We start from the raw sequence: 20,477 nt of genomic DNA, 5'->3' as shown, positions 1-20,477 counted from the left end.
CTCTGTATTCGCTCCATTTCTCGATATCAAGTAGAATCGACCAGTACTGGTCAGACGTGCCCTCGAGCAGATCGCGTCTGACTATCTATCGAGCAAAACAATGCAAATTACCGCGTATTAAATAGCACGCGTCAATTTTACGAAGGAGTTCCCAAGAATATCCAAACTTCTCGACAGCTGTATTCAAGATTCTCGCTGCACGCCTCTCGAGAGGTAGTAGAAAGTTTCGAACGATGCTCGACGAAGTAGTTAGAGGGAACGTGAGCTGCATATTCGGAACTATTCGAATTTTATCTGGCCACGGAACGCGTGGCGTTTTAAAACCCATTCCCTCTCGCGTCGTTAAATTTTTCATCGAATCATTCTGGTTAATAGACCGTCGGTTATTTCTATCGGGCAAGTCGAAGTGCAAGCGAGGCGGTCCTGTTCGAATCTCGGCTTCGAGTTCGTTCAGCCGCGAATAGCAATGTTCAGTCATATTTAATCGACAGCTTTTGCCCCGTCTGTCGGTCGTATTCCCAGGTCCCTCCGTCAGACAGGTACCGGGCTGGTCGACGATTATTCATAAGCGGAAAGCTCGCCAGGGAGGACGAATTTATGAAAAGCTCGGCTCTGCGACTTCCCTGTAAGACGTGTAATCCAATTACGTCTACCGAAGCTGCCAGTCGAAGAGCCCAAGACGCGTTAATTGCGAGACGAATGGACTGAGATTCTCAAAGAACGATCACGGATTGAAAGTCTGAATTAATTATCAAGAAACCATCATTATCCTTTGGGAGATCCTTGCTCCGACAATTAACAAGCCGAGCCGAGTTATTAACACGTGCGGATTTTAATTGAAAGTACTGATCAAAGATTGTTGCAATGAAAGAAGATATACAAATTGCTCGCATAATTAATGGGAATTTCAACACCTGTACTTACAATTAGTTTTAGAAAATAGACAGCGAAACATCGGTTTTCACCTGAAGTGTTTAGATTAACGAGCCTGAGGTCTGTTCGTCATAAAACAGAAATAAAAGGAAGATGAAAGAAACGCCTGAGATCCTCGAGCGAACCGAATCCTCCAAGGTCTGATCTTAGGAGGGTCCGATACCGCGTGCTCTGTTAACGAGCTAATAAACGAGGCGTTATCAGTCGAAAGCTTATCGCGCGTCAAGGTACACGAACTGAGCAGACGCATCCTTCCTGGCTGTCAATCGCTCCGAGATACTTGACTTGTATGTGAGTCAAGTATGCGCATAGATAAAACGAGTCACGCGTCGAGCGTATCGCTCTCGCAGCGGCTGTTGTCGCATATCGGAGGCGACCTACACATCGGTTACATGAATTCGTTCACCAGCCATATAAATAATATAACAGCGATTGCCTTTCACGTTTCGAAGCATCAGTGGCGGACTACGACTTCGAATAGAAGACCTTCGACTAATAGAAGACCTTCCAATCAAACTTTTGCCCATCTCTCAAATTCCACAGACGAAGAACCGGTAGATAAAGCGTGGAGCGAGCAGTGGAAGAAATTCGTCAGCGTTCCTGGCCACGATAAAATGGCGACGATGTTCGAGAGCAGGGAGGGTCACCAGTGCATGGGTGGACCAGTTTACAGACAGGAAAGAGTAACCGGTATCCGGAGAACCGGTTGGCCGCGAAGGTAGACGGTAAAAATTGGTAAACAAGCTGGCAGGCTTTATCGCGACACCCTTCTGCGCCCTCAAAAGTTCGGCTGTAATGTTCGTGTTTTGCAAGCCAGCTCTTCAGGAAACAAAGAATTCTTCAATTTAGATATAGACCGAGGAAAGAGGGATCTAGAAACGAATTGAGAATTAAGTCAAATGTTTTAGTTAGCTGCGAGGCTGTTAGGGATGCGGACGAATTTGCACCACCCCCATCTTAGCTTGTCTTTCGAACTATCATTTCATCGCAAATTTCAAGAAATGATAAATTTCCAGTAGACGCGTCGACCAAATGTTTTTGCTACGCACTATACAAGGAGTACAGGCGATCTTCTATTTATCATCGGCTGTATTTACTGAAATCTGATATCGAATAACGACCAGCGGGAATCGATAATCGATCGCAGTTCTCCGTCGGTGGAAGTTTGTCCGGACGATAGCAGCACAGAAGTACATCAAGCATCCCGTGTACGCTACCTACACGTGGAATCTTTTGAAACAGTAATGTACACGACACGTAATACGCGTACTATGCGCTCGGTCGCCATGATTGCTCGGCAGCGCGAGGCTCCCATTGGAGTAGACGATGTCCTTTCCGCGCGGTGGCCGCAATAGCGTTTATACAGAACGCCGTTGCGTCGAGTAGACCGCTTGGAAAGCATTTTCTTGCGTCGACGGGTACATCAATCTATAATCCAAGTTTCTTATCGTCGTTGTCAGAAACGTGTTCGCCGTAATCCGGCATACAGAAACACGGCATTAGCGTCACGTCGGGATTTCAATCGATTTATAACCTCAATTAACGAATCGGTCGATTCCTTGAACCATAATGACACTCTTAAAGCAGGGAATGTCTCGAAACAAGTAACGACTCGCATTTACGATGTGATGCTTCGTTTTTACGTTCTCATAAATTTCATGTAAAGTCCTTTTTTTCACAGACGTTCCGTCAGATCGAAGTCTAACTCGAACTCGAGTAGCCAACTTGGACGTGCAAGGCCGCCGAGTAGTTACGCGAACTGTTCTTATGCAACTCGAAGCTCGCGAATTTATTTTCCATGCCGAGTTCCGTTGAATTCCGCGAAGTTGCGAGAAAAAGTTCTGATATTGTATCAAAAGAAAATTGGTTATCCTCGATTTCTCGGGGCGACGAGACTCGGGATAAAAATTGCTACACATTAAAGGTGTTGCAATTGCCGTTTCACGCGTCGAATACAGGTACAAAAGTCCTCTACTCCTCGAAGATTACTGTACCATTCTAGAAAATTACTGTACCATCGCAAGGTTTCTTATCGAAGCTGATCCGTGTCGCTCGTTAACTCCGCGTTTCCCCGTTGGCTACGCCGTTGCACATCTTGCGCGCTGATCTTTTCCAGTTACACAGGTAACCACTTAACCGGGACCTGCCTCCGTGCACGCACACGTAGACACGCTCGTGGCCGTCGTGCACGTCGCTTCGACTGTCCGTGTAGCCATTAATTAGATTAGCATATGCCGGAAAAAGGAGCTATCCGCTTATATCCGCCCATTGCAACGATACACCACCACCGGTGTTTGCACGACGCGTTAATGGCATTATAGGATCATCCGTGAGCGACTGCAACCTCAAACGCGCATCCTTCGGCTATTATGCGACCCGGTTGCAGCGATCCTGCGATGGGCTCACCGCCAACGGGTATCTATATGTGTCGACCGACAATCGATAGTCCTTTCTCTTCCTAGCAGGGGATTCCTCGCGAAACATTGATCCCGGGAATTGTCTATGCGGATAGGAGGACCGAAGTTGGCAACTTTTTAACCCTGGGACTCCTGGATAGCCTTCAAAGGCTGTAGCTTGACTACTTTTGTAGCTATACTATACTTTACTACTTTATAGCTATACTTTTGTTCTATAAAACGTAATTTAACTTTGTACGAAAGGAATTTAGAACGCTTATTAATGTTATCTTTTTTGAGGCACCATTGTGAAACTAACTTTGATGTACAAATTATGTAGTGAGTATGCAGAAATAAAATTCGCGACCAGAATTACGAAATCTAGTGGAACGGTCTCGATGCTTGAAAGAATCTCAAGTTTGAGATTTCAAGTTTAAGATTTCAAGTTTGACGCTTTGTTTCATCTCTATGGTGCGGAACGAGATCAGGAAGTTCTTCGATATGTATTAAGTGTCTGTAAGCTGAGAATTTAAGAATTACAAGCGGTAATTTCTATTTAATTTTAACGTAATAATTCGTAACTTCCACCCACATAATTTTTAATTCGAAACATTAGATGCTTCGCAAGAAACTAATAAAAATCGATTTTGATCACCTGATTAACTTTTATGCGATGCTAATCACATATATATTTTACAACTGTCCGGATGCTTTTGAGCAGTAGTGCAAGTCTAGCGATTTTGAAGTACCCGACCTAGAGATGAAGTAACATTCTTAGGTCGGCGTCGAAGAGGAGCTATAAATCATCGTCACGAAAATCCCCGTCGAGTCTGTTCGCTTCTGGTTTCCGTTGAAATCGATTCCCAGCGTTTCGCGTGCCAACAACGACGACGATACGATCTCTTCCGTACGCGACGCGACGAAACATTAATAATTTCGTTCTCGGCGATTCCTTGGTCGCCCCACTTATTTCGCATTCCTCGCTCGCGGGGGCGAAAGTTGCCGGATATCGGAGCTGGCTACGCCACTGGCGCAACAAGAGCGACAGAAAGCCGGGAGCAGCGGCGCAAACTATTTATTTCATGGGCTTCCCCCGTGCAGACGACGGTTTCCCCTTTTAAAGCTCGACGCACGCGCACTCGTGTACGTGTGTGCACCAGTCATGCATTAGAGGCCGCGACTACATAAGGGGAAGTGGTCGGTATGCGAGGAAGGCACACGAGGCTACATAAGGGCCACATAATGTGCGTGGCCATGTGCATCCGGCGGAATGCGACGGCCTAGGTGAAATGCCTGGTCCCGTGCCAGATACTTTAACCTCGATTCACAATAAAACAGGCTGGAGTCTTCTTTTCTGGCACTCCGGCTAGGGGAGATCGCGACCTGGACCCCGGCGCCTCTTTGAACGTCGTTGCGAGGCGCGAAACGAACCTTCGATTTATTTATGGACCCTTTCGATCCGTCTTCGGTCATTCTCGGGTACACGAAACGATTCGCAAGATGATATACGGCCCCATAAATATTCGTACTCTATATCTATCGAAGAAATTTGGTTAAATTAAATGGCAAGTCTGATGTTTCCAAGTGTTGAAAAATTACAAAATGCAAACTGTGAGATCGAATTACGCGCCAGTCGCGAAGACGGTGCGCGTAATCAGGTGTGTATGGGAATATGTTTGAAGAGCGCGAATCGAGAAGCGTGATAGATCGAATGTTTGTAAACGAGTGTATGATTGGCAAGGATAGAGACAGAGTGCGAGGAAGAATGAGTGCGAGAGAGAGAGAATGTGGGGACGAGTATTAGAATGTAAGGAGAAGCGAACGAGGCAAGTGCGAATTAAAGAAAAGTAATAAAGTCGTAAAGCAGTTTTTCAAAATTAGTACCCGGATATTTCCTACAAAACAATATGCAAGAATATAAAAAAGATTGATAATAAAGTTCATGTTACAATATTTGCGAAATAAAATAAATTCCTATTTAGGTTCAATTTTTCTAGGCACGTTCGCGAAAATTTTATTTTGCATAAAGATACACAGTCTAGTAATGACCCTTACTTTATCTAATTTTATAAATGCAAAGGTTTTAAAATAAAGACTAAACTGCGTTTCCTTTACATATATACATGTATAAACTAATTCATTTGATAATATCGTAGCTTCACGTGCAAACAGCTAGAATGGTTTACGACAAGAAAACGACGAAGGTATTTTTGAGAAAGCCGTATTTTTCCGTTATTTACAGATGTTCGTTTCCTCGCGACAGTTAGCTACGGCCTCAATAGCATATTGCAAATGTCGTAAACCATGGGTCTTCCGAAGGGCTGCCAGGTAAAGTCAAGCAACCCTCAGCGGGTGACGATGCGAGGCCTGAGGCCCGGAGGAAATCCCGCTGCATTGCCAAATTTCCAACGGTGGTACTCCCCCACCTCAGCACACCCCCTTCCCGGGGAGACTTTAACGAGTCGTCAAGTTCGACTGTTAGAATTCGCGAATAAAAAGTGATTGCAAAGATAAACGCCTAATTATTCCTTTACCCTCACGACCTACGATATCAAAACTATTACTTCATTTAGTCAAACTTCTTGAATAAACATGGAGGGTACAAATATTCATGAGGTTGAAGGTAAATGTACGAGAGAGGAATGCACGCGAAATTCAAGTTTTAGAAACAATGGAAAAGAAGTAAAGCCTGATTGTGAAAGTAAAAATATTTCTCAACTATTCGATCGGATAGGACGAACAAGCTGCGAGTAGCTTCGTCCCCGAAACTCGAACTCATCTTCCCTTCGGAGCTTCTTATCAATGGAATCTCCTCGGAGGCAATTCCCGATCGCCTTTTCGAATATTCACGAGCGGGATCGGCTTTTAATTTCTCCCGAGGCGGTCTGTCGCTCCTCCCCTAAGGGCTTGTTCCACGAGAATATTCACCGATCGATAATCCAGTCGCGTATCCTTTCCACGCTCGTAAATTCGCCTACGTCCCGCCTTCTCTCTCGTTTCCATTGTCGGATACCTGGTGGCCCGTTTACACGCGGTTGTACAGAGTGGTCCACCTCGACGATTCCGCGGGATATCGACTCTAACTCATCGGGAAGTCGCGTCAACCATTGGCCTACTTCCGGTGATCCTTGTAAGAATCCGATGCTCTTTTTTAACCGAGTTCTGTCTTGTCCCATAATCAGGCAATCCAGCGTGTTATACCCAGGTACAGGTATTTATTAAAGTGTGGGAACCTTGAGCGGTCATTACACTAATTGAGCTTCTTAACAATTCGTTTACATTTCACAATCGTAACTCTGCGCTTTTTACCAGTGGCTGGTTACTTTAAATTGTAATGCATAACTTCTCATCAAGTGTGGGGACCTTAAGCGGTTATTGCACTAATTGAGCTTCTTAACAATTCGTTTACATTTCACGATCGTAACTCTGCGCTTTTTACCAGTGGCTGGTTACTTTAAATTGTAATGCATAACTTCTCATCTCTATAGGGACCCACTCCTATTATGCATGACTTCTTATCTCTTTGTCACTTGACAACTCATCTCTGTCCTGGCCCCGCTCTAGCTCTGGTACCTCGGGATTGCTAAGCCCGTACTGTAGCTTCAAAAACACCGCTACAGCCCTTGAGGGTTATAGTCCTGCAGAGTGCTACGACCAGCGTTATTGCGCCGAATATGACGAGTGCTTTCACGCCGCTTGGCAATTTTCGATCGGGAAGAAAACGTAAAATTGCCAGTAAACTCCAGTGAAATTGAGTAACTCCTGATTCGTAGAGGTTCGCAGAGGTCTGTTTCTCGCGGCTGTTTAGATTCTTTCGGGATCACCCTGTATACGAAAGGCTGCGCGGCGAGTTTATCTCCGGCGTCGTTCGTGATGTCGCGTTTATCTACGGTAATAAATGCGCCGGTTGAACAAAGACGCGCTCGCACCCCCTTTTATCCCTCAACCCTGTCCAGTTTGCACTCAGAGCCCCGTGGCGTGACTTTACGAGCGACGACGAAGGAACCGACCCGACGTTACGATCCATCCCACCCTCTAGGACGTGCAGCAGACACGGCCATGATTTAATTCGAATAATAAACGAGAAACGAGACGTTTATTAGACTCGGTATGTTGATACACGGACGCAACAAAGGGAGCCGAACGCGAATAATTTTTCATTTTCGTGCAATTAACGGGGGTGGTATTTTTTCCAGGATATTAATTCTGAAAGAAGAACTTTATCTCTACGCCGGGGTGAAATTAATTTTCGGAATCCGCGTCGTCGTCAAAATAATCGGTGTCGCTTCCATTATCAGCGCTCGGCTCCGGAACGCTCCGTAATCGAGAGAAGAATCGTTCCCGCGGATATCGGTCGCGGAGACTCGCGTATCCCCGTCACGATCCACGACCCAGCCACCAAAGTGGAAAAAGGTGTAGCTACACGGCCAGGAGATTATGCCTGGCGGCGTTGCTGCACTTTACCGCGATCCGTGAACAGACTTTCGATACCCCGAACCGGGAGACTCGGTCAGGGAGATTACCGAGTCGCGCGTGGATGAAATCTGTGAGCTGTGTTTTCGCGAAGAAGTCGAGCGCGACACCGAGGAGCTATTATCGGGGAAATCTAACCGAGTAGGAATACTGTGCCTCGTCGAAAGACTTCAAGTTTGAAGTTGAGGTTTGGAATGTTCGTTGCGCGGGGTATTTACCAGGTTGAGGACTAGGTTTATTGTTGGGATATTATTGCAAAGATAGATGGAGTTTCGATGATACCGCGGGTGATACACGGACGCAACAAAGGGAGTCGAACGCGAATAATTTTTCATTTCCGTGCAATTAACGGGGATGGTCTTTATCGCAGGATATTAATTCGGAAAGAAGACTTCATCTCTACGCCGTGGTGAAATTAATTTTCGGAACCTGCGTCGCGATTACAACTTTGAAGTTGAGGTTTGGAATGTTCGTTGCGCGGGGTATTTACCAGGTTGAGGACTAGGTTTATCGTTGGGATGTTATTGCTAGATGGAGTTAGATAGACGGAGTTCCGATGATATAGTAGTTCGTAATTAAACCTGCTTCTTTTGTATTTCAGCCACGACCTGGGAGAAGGCCCCGAGGACGTCCTGGGAACGCCGCACAATTGCAGACCACGCCCAGGATACAGAGCCCTGTGTCGCAGCATCTTGAGAAAGGTGAGTCGACGAAATTTCGAGTATCAAAACATATAGAATGCTCGTTGGAATAGTGCTGCGATCGATCTTATTGCATTCTTAAGAAAAAGTCAGAATTCTCGGTCGCTTTCTAAAAATGAATTCCCAAAGATAGCCTATACTCCGAGGCAGTTCGATCGCCTAGATTCCTCGATCATCGTCTTCGATCGATCTTGAAGGCCAGCAGCGTTGCTTCGTCGAAGCGACCATGTCCGCGGATAACCAAACATTTCGGCAGGTCCGAAACGCCCCCGGTGTGCTTAATTGACTTTTGACGTGGACCTGTCGTAGATTGTAGCTCGCTAACAACGTCCCGCTGGTTCGGGGGTGTATCGAAAAGGTTAGCGGACCGTCGAATGTAGCCGTCGACCCAGCGCGTCCGAGTCTCCCGCATGGTCGATGAAGCGAGGTCAAGTAGGGTCGTCGTCGTCGTGGCGGCGAAGCCACGATCGACCCGCTCGAAGGTCGGACAAGGAGCTTTCGGACGTTGGGGTCGTGTTCATTGATGAGGCTGAATCCGAGAGACCGTGCGGCATCGGGGAACCCGTCTTAAAATGCATCGCCTCGGGGGACGGAGACGGTTCTCCGTGGTACAAAAAGAAGAGGGTGGAAAAAAGGGGGAGAAAAAGTTAAGGAGGAACGGGGGGGTAAAAAGGGCAAAGAAAGCACCGAACGGAGAGAGATATCTGGGGGAGGCCGCCAGAGGGGAATAAATGATTCGAGGAACAGAGGGAGGAACCGGTCCACAAACAAAAGACTCGTTGCCAGCTACGGCTGAATCGCTGGTTTAAGGGATGAGGGGAGGAAGAAAAGAACCGTGGCTCGTAGGAGGGATTACAGCCAGGAAGGAAGTGCTGACTCCCGGGGGGTGAGTGGGGGAAGAGGGCGTGCTGATGTTGATGAAACGGACTGCCGGGATTCCAAAGTCTTTGTCCCGGGACGAACGCTTCTTAATCCCGTGGAACTGGCGTTCCTGCTCCGTGTTTTTCTGGTTCCTTCGTTTGTCGCGATTTCACCCTGTTCTCTGGGTTAGTCGAGCCCCACGGAAGCCGTTGGCAGGGGTCGAGATCCGGTGCGATACGTCCTCGCGAATCCCAGTCTCGACACTCGCCTTTCCTTCTTCGTGCTCTCTCTGTATCGTCTTGTATCTATCTTGTATCTATCTAAGACTTGTATTTCGAGTTGATTCGATGGAAGAAGAGCTGCTTCCTTTGGAAGTAGGGCTAGACGTTAGACGTGCTCGACGAGTATTCTCGGTTAATTAGAACTGGTTGGACTGCCGTGTGTCGCATTCTCAGACGTGCGATGGCTGTCCGGATAATTGCGACTCCATTGAGTATTGGAAACGTCAAATTCCGGCGAAATGTCGCCTGTAATCCGATTTTCGTGCCTGTACAGCACTCCAATTACGGATTCGGTACGTTCGGTGCCCCAACGTTTGCTTCCGAAATAGTGTTTGCCTCGTGAAATTAATGAAAGACAATCGCGAAAATCTCAACCCTTCTGTTCCTGTAGACACCCGCAAGTGTCGTCTCTTGGCAAGCAATTCGTCGATTTCGAGCAACGTCCTCGCCGTCTGCTTGCAAACGGAAAATCTGTTCGAAGGAACCGCGTCGTTTCCAAGGAGAGCTAAGAAATTTATGCGGCCGTTCCCGGGAACTTGTCCAGCGTTTCACGAGCAAAGATTCAAAGCCGCGATTTTTCTTTCCGCGAGCTACGAGGCACAGGCACGCGCTAATAAAGTAACGAGGACTCCTTTGAAGTGGGTCTGCGTCGCTGTAATTCCTCGCCACGTCGTCCCCCGACTTTCTTCTCTTTTCTCCCCCTTTCTCCCGCCCCCTGCTCCGCCACCGAAAATAAACGCACCGCGTAAAACGCGAACCGGATGACACGTTGCTGAAAATACAACCGCGAGGAGCCGAGCGTGTTCCGCGCTGGGCGATGATATTTCGTAGTAATTACGGGTGGAAGCCGAGGCAGGAATTCTTTTCTAATTTCGACGCTAGGATACCCCCCTCGTCGCGTAAATATCACTCGGAACGGGGGAGACGGAGTTAAACGGGCGTTGGCTGGATGTTTTATTACAGTAAAGACTGGATATGTGCAAGAAAATCGGGACCCAAACATTGCAGTTATCCAATCGAGGTTTCTATTCCGCGTTTGCATCTCGAACGTACAAAAGGACAGAGAGTAGAAGAGAAAGAGGTCTGAGGAACAAATATTAGCCTTTCAGTAACGCCCAAAGTCGGAGGGAAGGAGGAAAGGAGGGAAAGGCTCATTCGTTGAAAAATACAGACCTTGCAATCTTAGTGTATAAAATATCAAACATATTCAGTGCCAGACATACTCGTGAAAATACGTATGAAGCTAAAATTCTGTTCTTATTAAAGCAGTCGACTGTGGATTCGAAGATCGTGGACTCGAATCCTACAACTATATAATCTAACATTTGCAGTAGTATTTAGTTTTACAGCCCCGATCAAAATCCGCGAATCCTATCCAGACATGGTTTCTGTAACACATGATCTTCAGAATTAGTTTCTCAATTCCTTAGTGAAAATCCCTGTTGCCTATGCTGACGTGGCGATCAACGATGTTAAGGAGGCAGAACACAGCAGAAGCTAGACTTTTCGTTCCGTTAGTGCCAGAAGTAACATAGTTGAGAAATGCGTCTGGCCCGAGTAAATTCTCTCTGTTTACGACAACGTGTAAACGACGAAACATGGTTGCAATTCAAATACAGATTCTTGGGAGCAGCGAACCGGAGAGATATTGTTGCGAGACAAGTGTTCGAAAGAAACAATGACGCTGGCGCAGCGGCAGTGATCTTAAATAGCGGCGAAATAGTCGAGGGGAAAGAGAAAGAGCGATTAGAGAAACGGAGATTGCGCGGAAATGAGATTGATAGCGGTTACTGGTTGTACGGGTTCGCTTGGCAGCCTACCAATCCTGGTAGCGAGTTGCGAGTAGTCGACACTTGTTCCTCTCCTCTCTTTCCCTCGCCTGCCAACTTTTCAAAGTCGAGAGAGCCGCGGCCAATGGAAAGGCTCGCTTCTCGTGCACGCTCGCGAAAGAAACGCCGTTGTAAGCCCTCAAAGAGCGCACCGTGAGAACCGAGAGGAACTCCGCGGGAATAGCGAATCGCGATTTATTGGAAATCGGATCGGCGAAAGGCGCAGACAGCGTTTTGTGTTCGTTAGATCACGGCCGCGACGTGGAATATGCCCGGGGAGGTTCGGTGCGCGGAGTTTTCGTGGAAGAGAGACCTTCACCGATCGATGAGCACTCCGCAACCCTTGCTTTCCGATAATACCGTCAAAGTGGACTGCCTCGACTCCTTACAGTACCGATGAAATATGTATCTTTCGAGAAATGCAACAAACGTCGATTTTACCCTGCGAAAGAGTCTGTGTGTGTGTATATATACAGTCAGTCCAATAAGTATTCGTACCCTTTGTGTTTATTGAAGAAATTTGTCGAAATTAAACGACAGGCTCGACGATTCCAAATGAATTTTTCATTATGAGTATATATATATAAACTTTTATATAAATAAACTTTGCAACAGCTTCGAAATTCGAACACAAGAGGGAGAAAAGGCCGTGGAAGAATCAAAAGTGAACAGATGGAAGACTACAAAGAAAGGAAAGAGAGAATAATTGGCATTTAATGTCGTTCCTCTTTCTACACAAGCTCAGTTTAGCAATTACTCGGGCCAAAAGCTAATACAGGCCATGTAATATTCTATGTATTTTTAACGAAACATTTAATTTAGACAAATGTCTTCGGTAGAGATACAGGGTACGAACGTTCAGGTTTTTCGTTCGTTCTAGGGTAAATGGCTCGAAAGTTTGCTTCCGCGGTGATGCAGGTGCACACGTGGCAAGATTGCGCTGCAAACGGCAGATTAAAGCATCGCGCCAGGCCGCACGTGGGCGGTCTGTCGTATCCCGTAATGTATGCATTTAACATTAGGCGTGCAACGTATGCGCGGATCGAGAACTAGCGAACCACATGTCGACGCGCACGCATCTGGCGACCAATGAGCGGTGCGTAGCCTGAATATGGCATAGTAAAAAGCTGCTGTCTGGCCGGAATGTCTGCCGTTTTCGACCAGATATCGGCGTGATTAATCAAGTGGGAATTGCCGACAGTTACGACTAGCACAGTTTCGATTTAACGCAACACGGTTTAATAGGTTCCTGTAGGTAAACACATAAGCAAGGTTCTTCGACTATTTTACCGCGGACCTCGTCCCCATTCAAAAAGCGAGATAAATAAATAAACGAACGAATACATGAATAAAATTCGCTCAAGAAGGAAGAAAACAAACGCTTCTCTCATCGACAATTTCGCATCGGGAAATCGCGTAGCGACAAGGCAGCGCGTAGAAAACGCCGCGTCCGGCGAATGCATAATTCTGTGATCGATATCGGCAGCGTTGGCATACGCGTTCACGTATAAGCAGTTGCGCAACACCGGCACCGTGACGGCCAACGACGAGGATTAAAGTGGGGAACAGTTTTGCATTGCTTGGCCCGAATAGACACCGATCGCGGAGTCACGGATCGCGAGACGAGCCGCGACTTTTCAATAAACCCGCTCGGGCGACGTCGATGAGTCATCTTCGATCCCTGAACGCGCGACGATCTATCGCGTTCGCTTGATTACGCGCAAGTTTCCTTGCGCTCGTTCTCCGCGATTACGCAAATTCCTCCCTTTAGACCAGTTCCACACGGATGCTTGATCCGTGCGACCCCGTTCACGGAATCTGCAATTTAACGAGCAGCCTTGGTCGCAACGTTGACCTTTCCGCGGATTCAACGAGTTCGTTTGGACGGCGAGACTAGTTGAGCGCGTTAGTTGCGACGAATTGCACTTGTGAATATTTAGTTTACCGCGCTATAAAGTAGGTACTCTTCGTAACTGAAATTATTGGATACAGGAAGTCTCATTTCTATTTGATCATTGGTCCAAATCTAGAGAACGATGCCTCGTCGATAATAATTTATAGAATTTATGGAATTAAATTTCGAGTGTTTGCTATCGCTGTGTTTACGCGTTACGTGAAACGAATTCTTTTTCCCATGGATGTCGTTCGACACGCAACGTTCCCCGAGGAAATTCCATTAACCGCGATACCGAAGGAGGACGATCGCGCGAATAATTTCTCGCTCCGCTCCGTAATTTCAACGATAATTTCCCGCTAGTGGAATCCGTGTGCACGATACGCGCGATAAATTCAGCGCGCGTGCGAATATTGCGCGTTCACCGTTGCGGAGAGATCGTACGCGAGATGAAATTAAATCGAAATCGTTTGCTTCGTTAAAAATAAAAAATAAAAAAAAAAAATGAAAAATAGACGTATCGTCGGCCGCTCGTTGCGCAATCAATTTTCCCCGACGACTCGACTTACAATTTTTATTTCGAACAATGTTGTGTGTAGCCTAGGCACAAACAAGCGTTTAATTAAAAAGTTCTCAATTATCGCAGACTCGTGTCACGTTTAATTCAACGTTTGAACGAGGTGGATTCGGACACGGGCTTGAAACGTTTAATAAAGATAATTAAAATTTTGGTGGAGTAATAGGTAATCGATAGAAACCAACGCGCAGCGATTCATGCTAACCAGGGAATCGTCGCGCAGAAACTTCGCGACGACAGCGAATTTGTTTGTACACAAGGTGGATGGCGGTCCCCAGGTAATTAGGCAGGCTACATTCGTCCCGGTTTAAGCTCGACTTGCTCTTTTCCCCCACTAGTCGCGGAACTCGGATAATTATTGTTGCAAACTAACTTTTCGTTTGCTCGGCACCCCTTTCTCCCCTGTCCCCGTTTCGGAATTCTCGCGAATTCGCTGCTCGCGCAGAACATCGAACCCCGTGCAGAGTTCGAAATTCTCCTCGACTCGGCTATTAATATCAGCTTTCAGCTCGCTGCGAACGTCGGGCAATTTTTTTGCGCGGCACAATTACGGTCGCGCAATATGTGTTTCCGAAGTCGGGGGTAGCGAGCGCGCTCTGTTCGCTTCGGGGGATGAAAATGATTTCCCCGTGGACGTATGCGGTTGCGCAGCTAACAGAGATATTCTTCCACGGCCAAATATTTCAAATATTATTAAACGGCTGCCACCGATGCGCGTTTGCTCGTGAATCAGGGGTGAATTTTACACTCGAATTTCGGAATTGAAAGTTATGTAACTATTTTTTTTTTACTTGGAGATTTTTCTGGAGATTGACTGGACAAATGTAAGAAGACTGTCCTCGCCATCGGAGCGAAGTAAATTTTCTCAAACATTAGACTAGAATCTAGTCACTAGAGAAACTCCTTCAAAAAGAGGTCGTCACTCGTCAGCATTGGGACTCGCGCATTTTCACGTAGGATCGATTAATCAAGGAGTCTCCAGATTAATCGTCCTCCCAGTTCCTGGAGCTAGTTTTACTTGGCTGGTCGAAATGCGGCCATCGATCTTGCGGACTTTACGAGCCATCGCGAGATCCTTTGGTCTTTGAAACCGCTGCTTTTAAGGGATCGTAAAGCGCCTCGGGTATTCTATCCGCCTCGGCTTCGCCGCTCGAGCTTTTCCGACGGGGAATTTTATCGCGATCAGGGAGCACCTCCGACGTTAGGAATATCGATGACGTCGACGACTCGAGACCGTTCCAGTGGGAACAAGTCCCGGATAAGCTCGCGCCGGTTCACGTTTCGTCCCTGAATCGATGAGCACGTCGCTCTTCCTAACCCTCATTTTCGAACAGCGTTATTGCTTCCTTTCGATTCATCGTCGATGGAAATGCTGGAGATTATCTGCTATCGAAACCAGCTCGTCGTGGAATTGCTATTGAATTTCGAAGGTTTTCTACGCTCTAAATTTTCGCTTTAAATTTTCTACGCTTTTTTTACCGAGCATTTAGTTTTTACAGCGCACGTTTGCTGAAACAGTTGAAGCCCTCGTCGAGAGGAAAACTCCTCAGACGAAAGAGGAACGTTTTTAAGAGAGTCTAGCTCCAGGAATCCGTAGGTTACGACTTCTCGATCCCCGGGGCAGGTTGGTCTACTGGGATGGGGGAGTTCTTTGGGGTAGTTACCAGAGCTCGATCCTCGTGCGACGCATACAACTTTCCAGCAAAGTTTGCCCGAGTAGTTTCTTCCTCCGTCTGGAGATCCCGGAATGTAGATGTACAGCGCGAATTTTCCATGGCTCTTATGAAACATTCTTCCCTCGCAGCCCCGCCTTACCAGCGATGGGACCGATCCGCTTCCAGTGTCTTTCGATAGAAATAAAGCTTGACAAGCGTCTTTCTACTCTATTGACTTTAAACTCGTATCTCTAATTTTTCCACCAAATTCGTAACTTTAGTAGCTCTCGAAAAGTTGTAATTTTAACGAGACGACCAATTTATAACTTTTTAAATACAATTAGGTGGAAGTTTTTGATAGAATTTAGGTAAGAAAAATCTATTTATAACCCCCCGAAAGAAGAATAAAGTAGAAAAAAGAAAAGTAGAAAATTCGTTCTTATCGTCAATATTTTATTCGAATTTTAAGAGTTAAGGGTAATTTCCGCGAACCTATCCAAAGCAGCTGGGAAATCCTCGTTCCCATCGCTAGCAGAGACGGTTTCCCTCGTCCCTTTCCTCTTTTCGAGGGAGGTCCTCGAGGAATGCAGCACGGTTTGTTTTCCGTGTCTGCGCTCACTTTGTCGAAAGTTTGTGCATTACGAACTCGAACTCCGAGGACGCGCGTTCGCGAGTGTGTGCACGCGTGCGTGTAGATGGAAACTTTCGGATACTCGACGTGCAGTTTCGACGACTTCCCTTGTTACGCTTCCCCTGTTGCTTCCGCGGAGACTTCTGCACGCTTTGTTTCCCTTAATTAATCGCTCGGAACGCGAGTCGGGAATCATACTCTCGTTTGTCGTCCCAGAAATGACAGAATTCTAATCCACGCGAAACTTTCGGAGAAACGATTCGAGATTAACAGGGGTCTGAGCTGTTCATTTTCACCTTGGGTTCGTCACTCGAACGAATTCCCCCCAAACTGGTCGAAACACCAAAGCTCACGGTAATTACGGTTTCCTCGGAGCAGAAATATCGCCCACGTTACGTCCTTGCTTCGCCCTCGAGGAATTACAGTCTCGATCGAGCTGGGAAACATTTACAGAGAATTTAGACAGCATCTTTCTCTCGGCCTGTTCGTCCTGGTTCCCGCGCTGAAATAAGCTCTCCGAAGGGGATTGAGGAAAATGAGGAAAAAAATGATACGTCGAAGAGACCTTTGGCCAAGGTGGCCTTGATCCTCCTCTCTTATTTAAGTGCCGTTACGGCTGGGAAGACGAATGACGAGACGACCCGTCTTTCGCTTGAGATCGATCGGTTGGAAGGGCTGGAAAAATACGCGTTCCGAGAAACTGGTCCTTCCGGGAGGACACCTTCGTTTCTACGAAGCATCTATTCCAGGACCTCTAGCTATTCTAAACCCTCTTACGTACAATGTACACTCGTCGTCAAAAAAATAGGGACACTTCTTCAAAACGTCGTAACTATGAGAGTTTTCAACCGATTTTCTCTCGTGACTACTACTCCTGACAAAGTTTCACGAAAATCGGTTGAAAACTCCCATAGTTATGACGTTTTGAAGTGTCCCTATATTTCTGTTGAAGGAACCTACGTAGAAAAATAAGGAAATCTATTCGTACTTTTATTTATCCTCGATAAAGCCGTGTAAATAAAGCTCCCGAGACCTAACCGAGACCTAAAGGGACATTAAATATTATAGATTTGCTGCGTGAAACCTAATGGTGACTGAGAGTCACCAATCGAGTGCAAAGGATTAATATCAAATAATTCATGTTGTCATATATTTATCGACAACCGTAATCCATCCCGTCGTTTGACGATCCCGATTCCAAGGAGTCATAAAAATTCAGCGTTCTCGCGACCTTGTTTATCGTCGATCGAAGGTGCATCGAGCTCTTCGCGCCGCGTCAACGTCCACGTGCACGGAGCACCTGAACACAACAGCACGCAGGACCCCGTTTAAATGGCGTCCGTGTACAGGTTCGTTCCCCTCTGTTCCCCCGGTGGTTGCATAATCGGCCGAACGAGCCAAAGGCGGTCTCCGGGAGCAGCTGTTCGTCGTCGAATTCCAGCGAACGCACACCTTCCGTCTGCGTACCGGTCGGGAGGGGTTGAGGTCCACGCAGGTGCAATCTGGCGTTGCGGTAGCAGGTGGTGCACGGACAGGTATCGATGGGACCTCCGTCTGGGGATTTCTGCTCGAGGTCTTGCAAATATCGAAGGTGAATCCTCCCAGAAGACCGAGCGAGACTCCTTTGCTCTGTAATTTCCACTCTACTTCCCATTCATGCGAAAGGATCCACGCGAAAATAGAGCAATTCGCAAAATAGAGGATTCTTTTGGATCGCGGCCAACTGTACATGGCCCCCTAGGATGCACAGAGAGGACAGTAAAGACTCCTTAAATGCACAAATCTCCACTACTGGGGAGTGTACCCCTTGAGAGGTCCGGCAGTTCGATCGCCGAGTAGTGTAACACGATCTCGGTGAGACAATTCTACAGCAACGATCAAACTTTTAAACTTTTATTCCTCACCGACATACCTTGGTGTTTTCGCTCCGTCCTCTTCTTTATTCCCTAACCTTCTCTACCCTCGTCAGCAACCAACAGAAAATATACGAACGCGCAAGTTCGATCCCGAGCTTGTGCATTTAAGGAGACCTTACTGTATTCACGAAGCAGCCGGAAAATCGATGGGCAAACGATCGAATTCCAATCTGCACAGGTGGGCAGAGGCGACGTCGACGATGGCTGAGCGCGTGGGAGGGGCGGCACGGCACAAAACCGAAAGTGAGATTAGCTTCGTTCCGGCTGGCAGACCGCCAACTTTTCCCCTGCTCGGTTTTATTGGGCTCACGCACGCACGCACGCACGAGCGCACGGACGCAGACACGCTCCGGATTTCGCGCGACCCGCTATTCCCGTACATCCGGGTTTTGCTCGGAGCGAAACCCTCGCTTTCCGTGCGTGTATCGCTGTATTCTTATAGATGACCACATTTTCACTGCTCGTACATCACTTCTGGGTTCGTCCTCCTTTATTTCCATCTGTCTCGACGACCGAAACGTAGCAGGAAAGTTTTATGAAAATCGATTTCCGTTTGGATATATTCGTTGAATTTGTATCGAGTAGTTTCCCGTTTATCGTATTCAATTTATATACTGGTGTACTCTGGCTAAACGCTGCGAGGGGAGCTTTTGTCTCTCTTCGTCCTGGATTTATCGAATTTACGCACACACGCGGCCGATTTTTCTCCCCGCAACGATAATTGAACGCGACCAACCGGTTGATTTAACTCTTTTAACGCGAGATTCGGTCGCGTGCACGATTTTCAGTCGCGTCGTCATGGTACGTTGGCGTTTGTAGCAGAACGAACGGAATTCATTTAATAGAGAAACTTTCTATACTTGTAATCGATTTTCAGCGTTGCGTTAAGGCAGCGACCTCGCGATAACACATTTGTTGTCGATCCAGAATTTTAGATCTTTTTAGAGACCTTCGAAGGAAGGTTTCTCTCCACTGTTACATCTTTTGAACGGTAAAGATTGTCTCGCGAGCAGAAACCCTCCGATCGTAAAATCACGCGCTAGGTTAAACGCACCCCGGCAGCAATTACTTTCGGCGCCACGAAGAGCAAGATATTTTACGAGGTATACGAACGTAGAATTCGCGCGGAGAGTCGTTAAACGACGGGAACTTGCAACATTTTCGCGCGTTTCGTGTTCCATCTTCTTCGCTTTGAGTCTACCCCCAGAATATTATTCGTGGAATAAAATACAAATAAAAGAACTCTGCTACCCATATATGGGTGACAGTGCTTTCCACTGAAGAATTAAAAAAATTAATTCTAAAAGTTAACTGTCAATGGAAATGAATTTGAATGAAATACTTAAACTTACAGAGTTTATAAGTAAGTATTAACTTACGGAGTTACAAAAATCTTAAATAATAATCAACAAAATAATTTCCATCATTTTCTAACGCTTTATGCCAGCGTAAAGTTCGATTCCCTTTTTAAAAAAGTCCTTCGATTTTTCATTGAAAAACTTTTCCAAGTCGAAGACATTATCATTCCTTTTCTTATCCCCTAACACCACAATAAATGTTTGATTCTGTAGTTTCCAATAGTCTATAAACAAAATTGATCTGCCAGTCAACATGTTAAGCCATCCTATACGAAATTTCACAGACTAGAAGCGACAGAAACGTCTTCAGCATCGAAGTACGTTCATAATGAAAGGCTCGATGCGAAATTATCGCCTCGACACCGGTTCAAAAACACACCTGGGCGTGCAACAAGGTTGCAGACGAGCAGGTCGGCCATACTGGAGTATCCCGACGGGCAGGCGATAAATGAGCTGCGATGCGACATTGTGGCAGAAACGGCTCCCTCGGCTGACATTCCGCGTTAATAATAAGAGCGTTCCACGGACGATAACGGCGATCGAAGCCGAAAGATGGTCGGGACAGCGGGCGATCGCAGCTCATTAAAGGGCGGCTGATCGCTACCTCGGCTAAATGCATCTGCACGCGCGTCTCGCAGCTGCGCGCGCTTTCGCGTGCATTATGCATGCATGCGTTGCTGGGCGACAATGCGAGCCTGGCACGCCCACCGTTTTCGCACCGAAGCCCACCTCTAACTGGACTCGATGCATATCTTCCGTTCCCGACTTTTCAGCATCCGTGAAAACGGAGCAAACCTACTCGATTGCTCCTCTTCTAGAAAGAACTGAACCGTTCTCGAAAAATTAGGTGGACTGGAAAGTACTCTCGTTTTTGCAATTTTAACCCTTTGCACTGGAGAAGTGACTCTCAGTCACCATTAGATTTGACGCAGCAAATCTACAATACCTAATGTGTCTTTAGGTTTAATTTCT

At 46.7% G+C, this 20,477-nt stretch overlaps 1 protein-coding gene across 4 annotated transcripts in view; it reads left to right on the top strand.

Moving 5' to 3' along the window:
- Positions 1-20,477, top strand: part of LOC128893058 (probable JmjC domain-containing histone demethylation protein 2C) — a 258,691-nt gene that overhangs the window by 70,231 nt on the left and 167,983 nt on the right. For all 4 annotated transcript variants that reach the window (XM_054153793.1, XM_054153794.1, XM_054153795.1 and 1 more), the window contains exon 7: positions 8,404-8,503. In XM_054153793.1, coding sequence (XP_054009768.1) covers positions 8,404-8,503 — 100 coding nt within the window. The remainder of the gene's footprint in view (positions 1-8,403; positions 8,504-20,477) is intronic.

The sequence above is a fragment of the Hylaeus anthracinus genome, unplaced genomic scaffold (genome assembly GCF_026225885.1).
Source record: "Hylaeus anthracinus isolate JK02 unplaced genomic scaffold, UHH_iyHylAnth1.0_haploid 2, whole genome shotgun sequence".
NCBI classification, from domain to species: Eukaryota; Metazoa; Arthropoda; class Insecta; order Hymenoptera; family Colletidae; genus Hylaeus; species Hylaeus anthracinus.
This window is presented reverse-complemented; position numbering and strand designations above follow the sequence as displayed.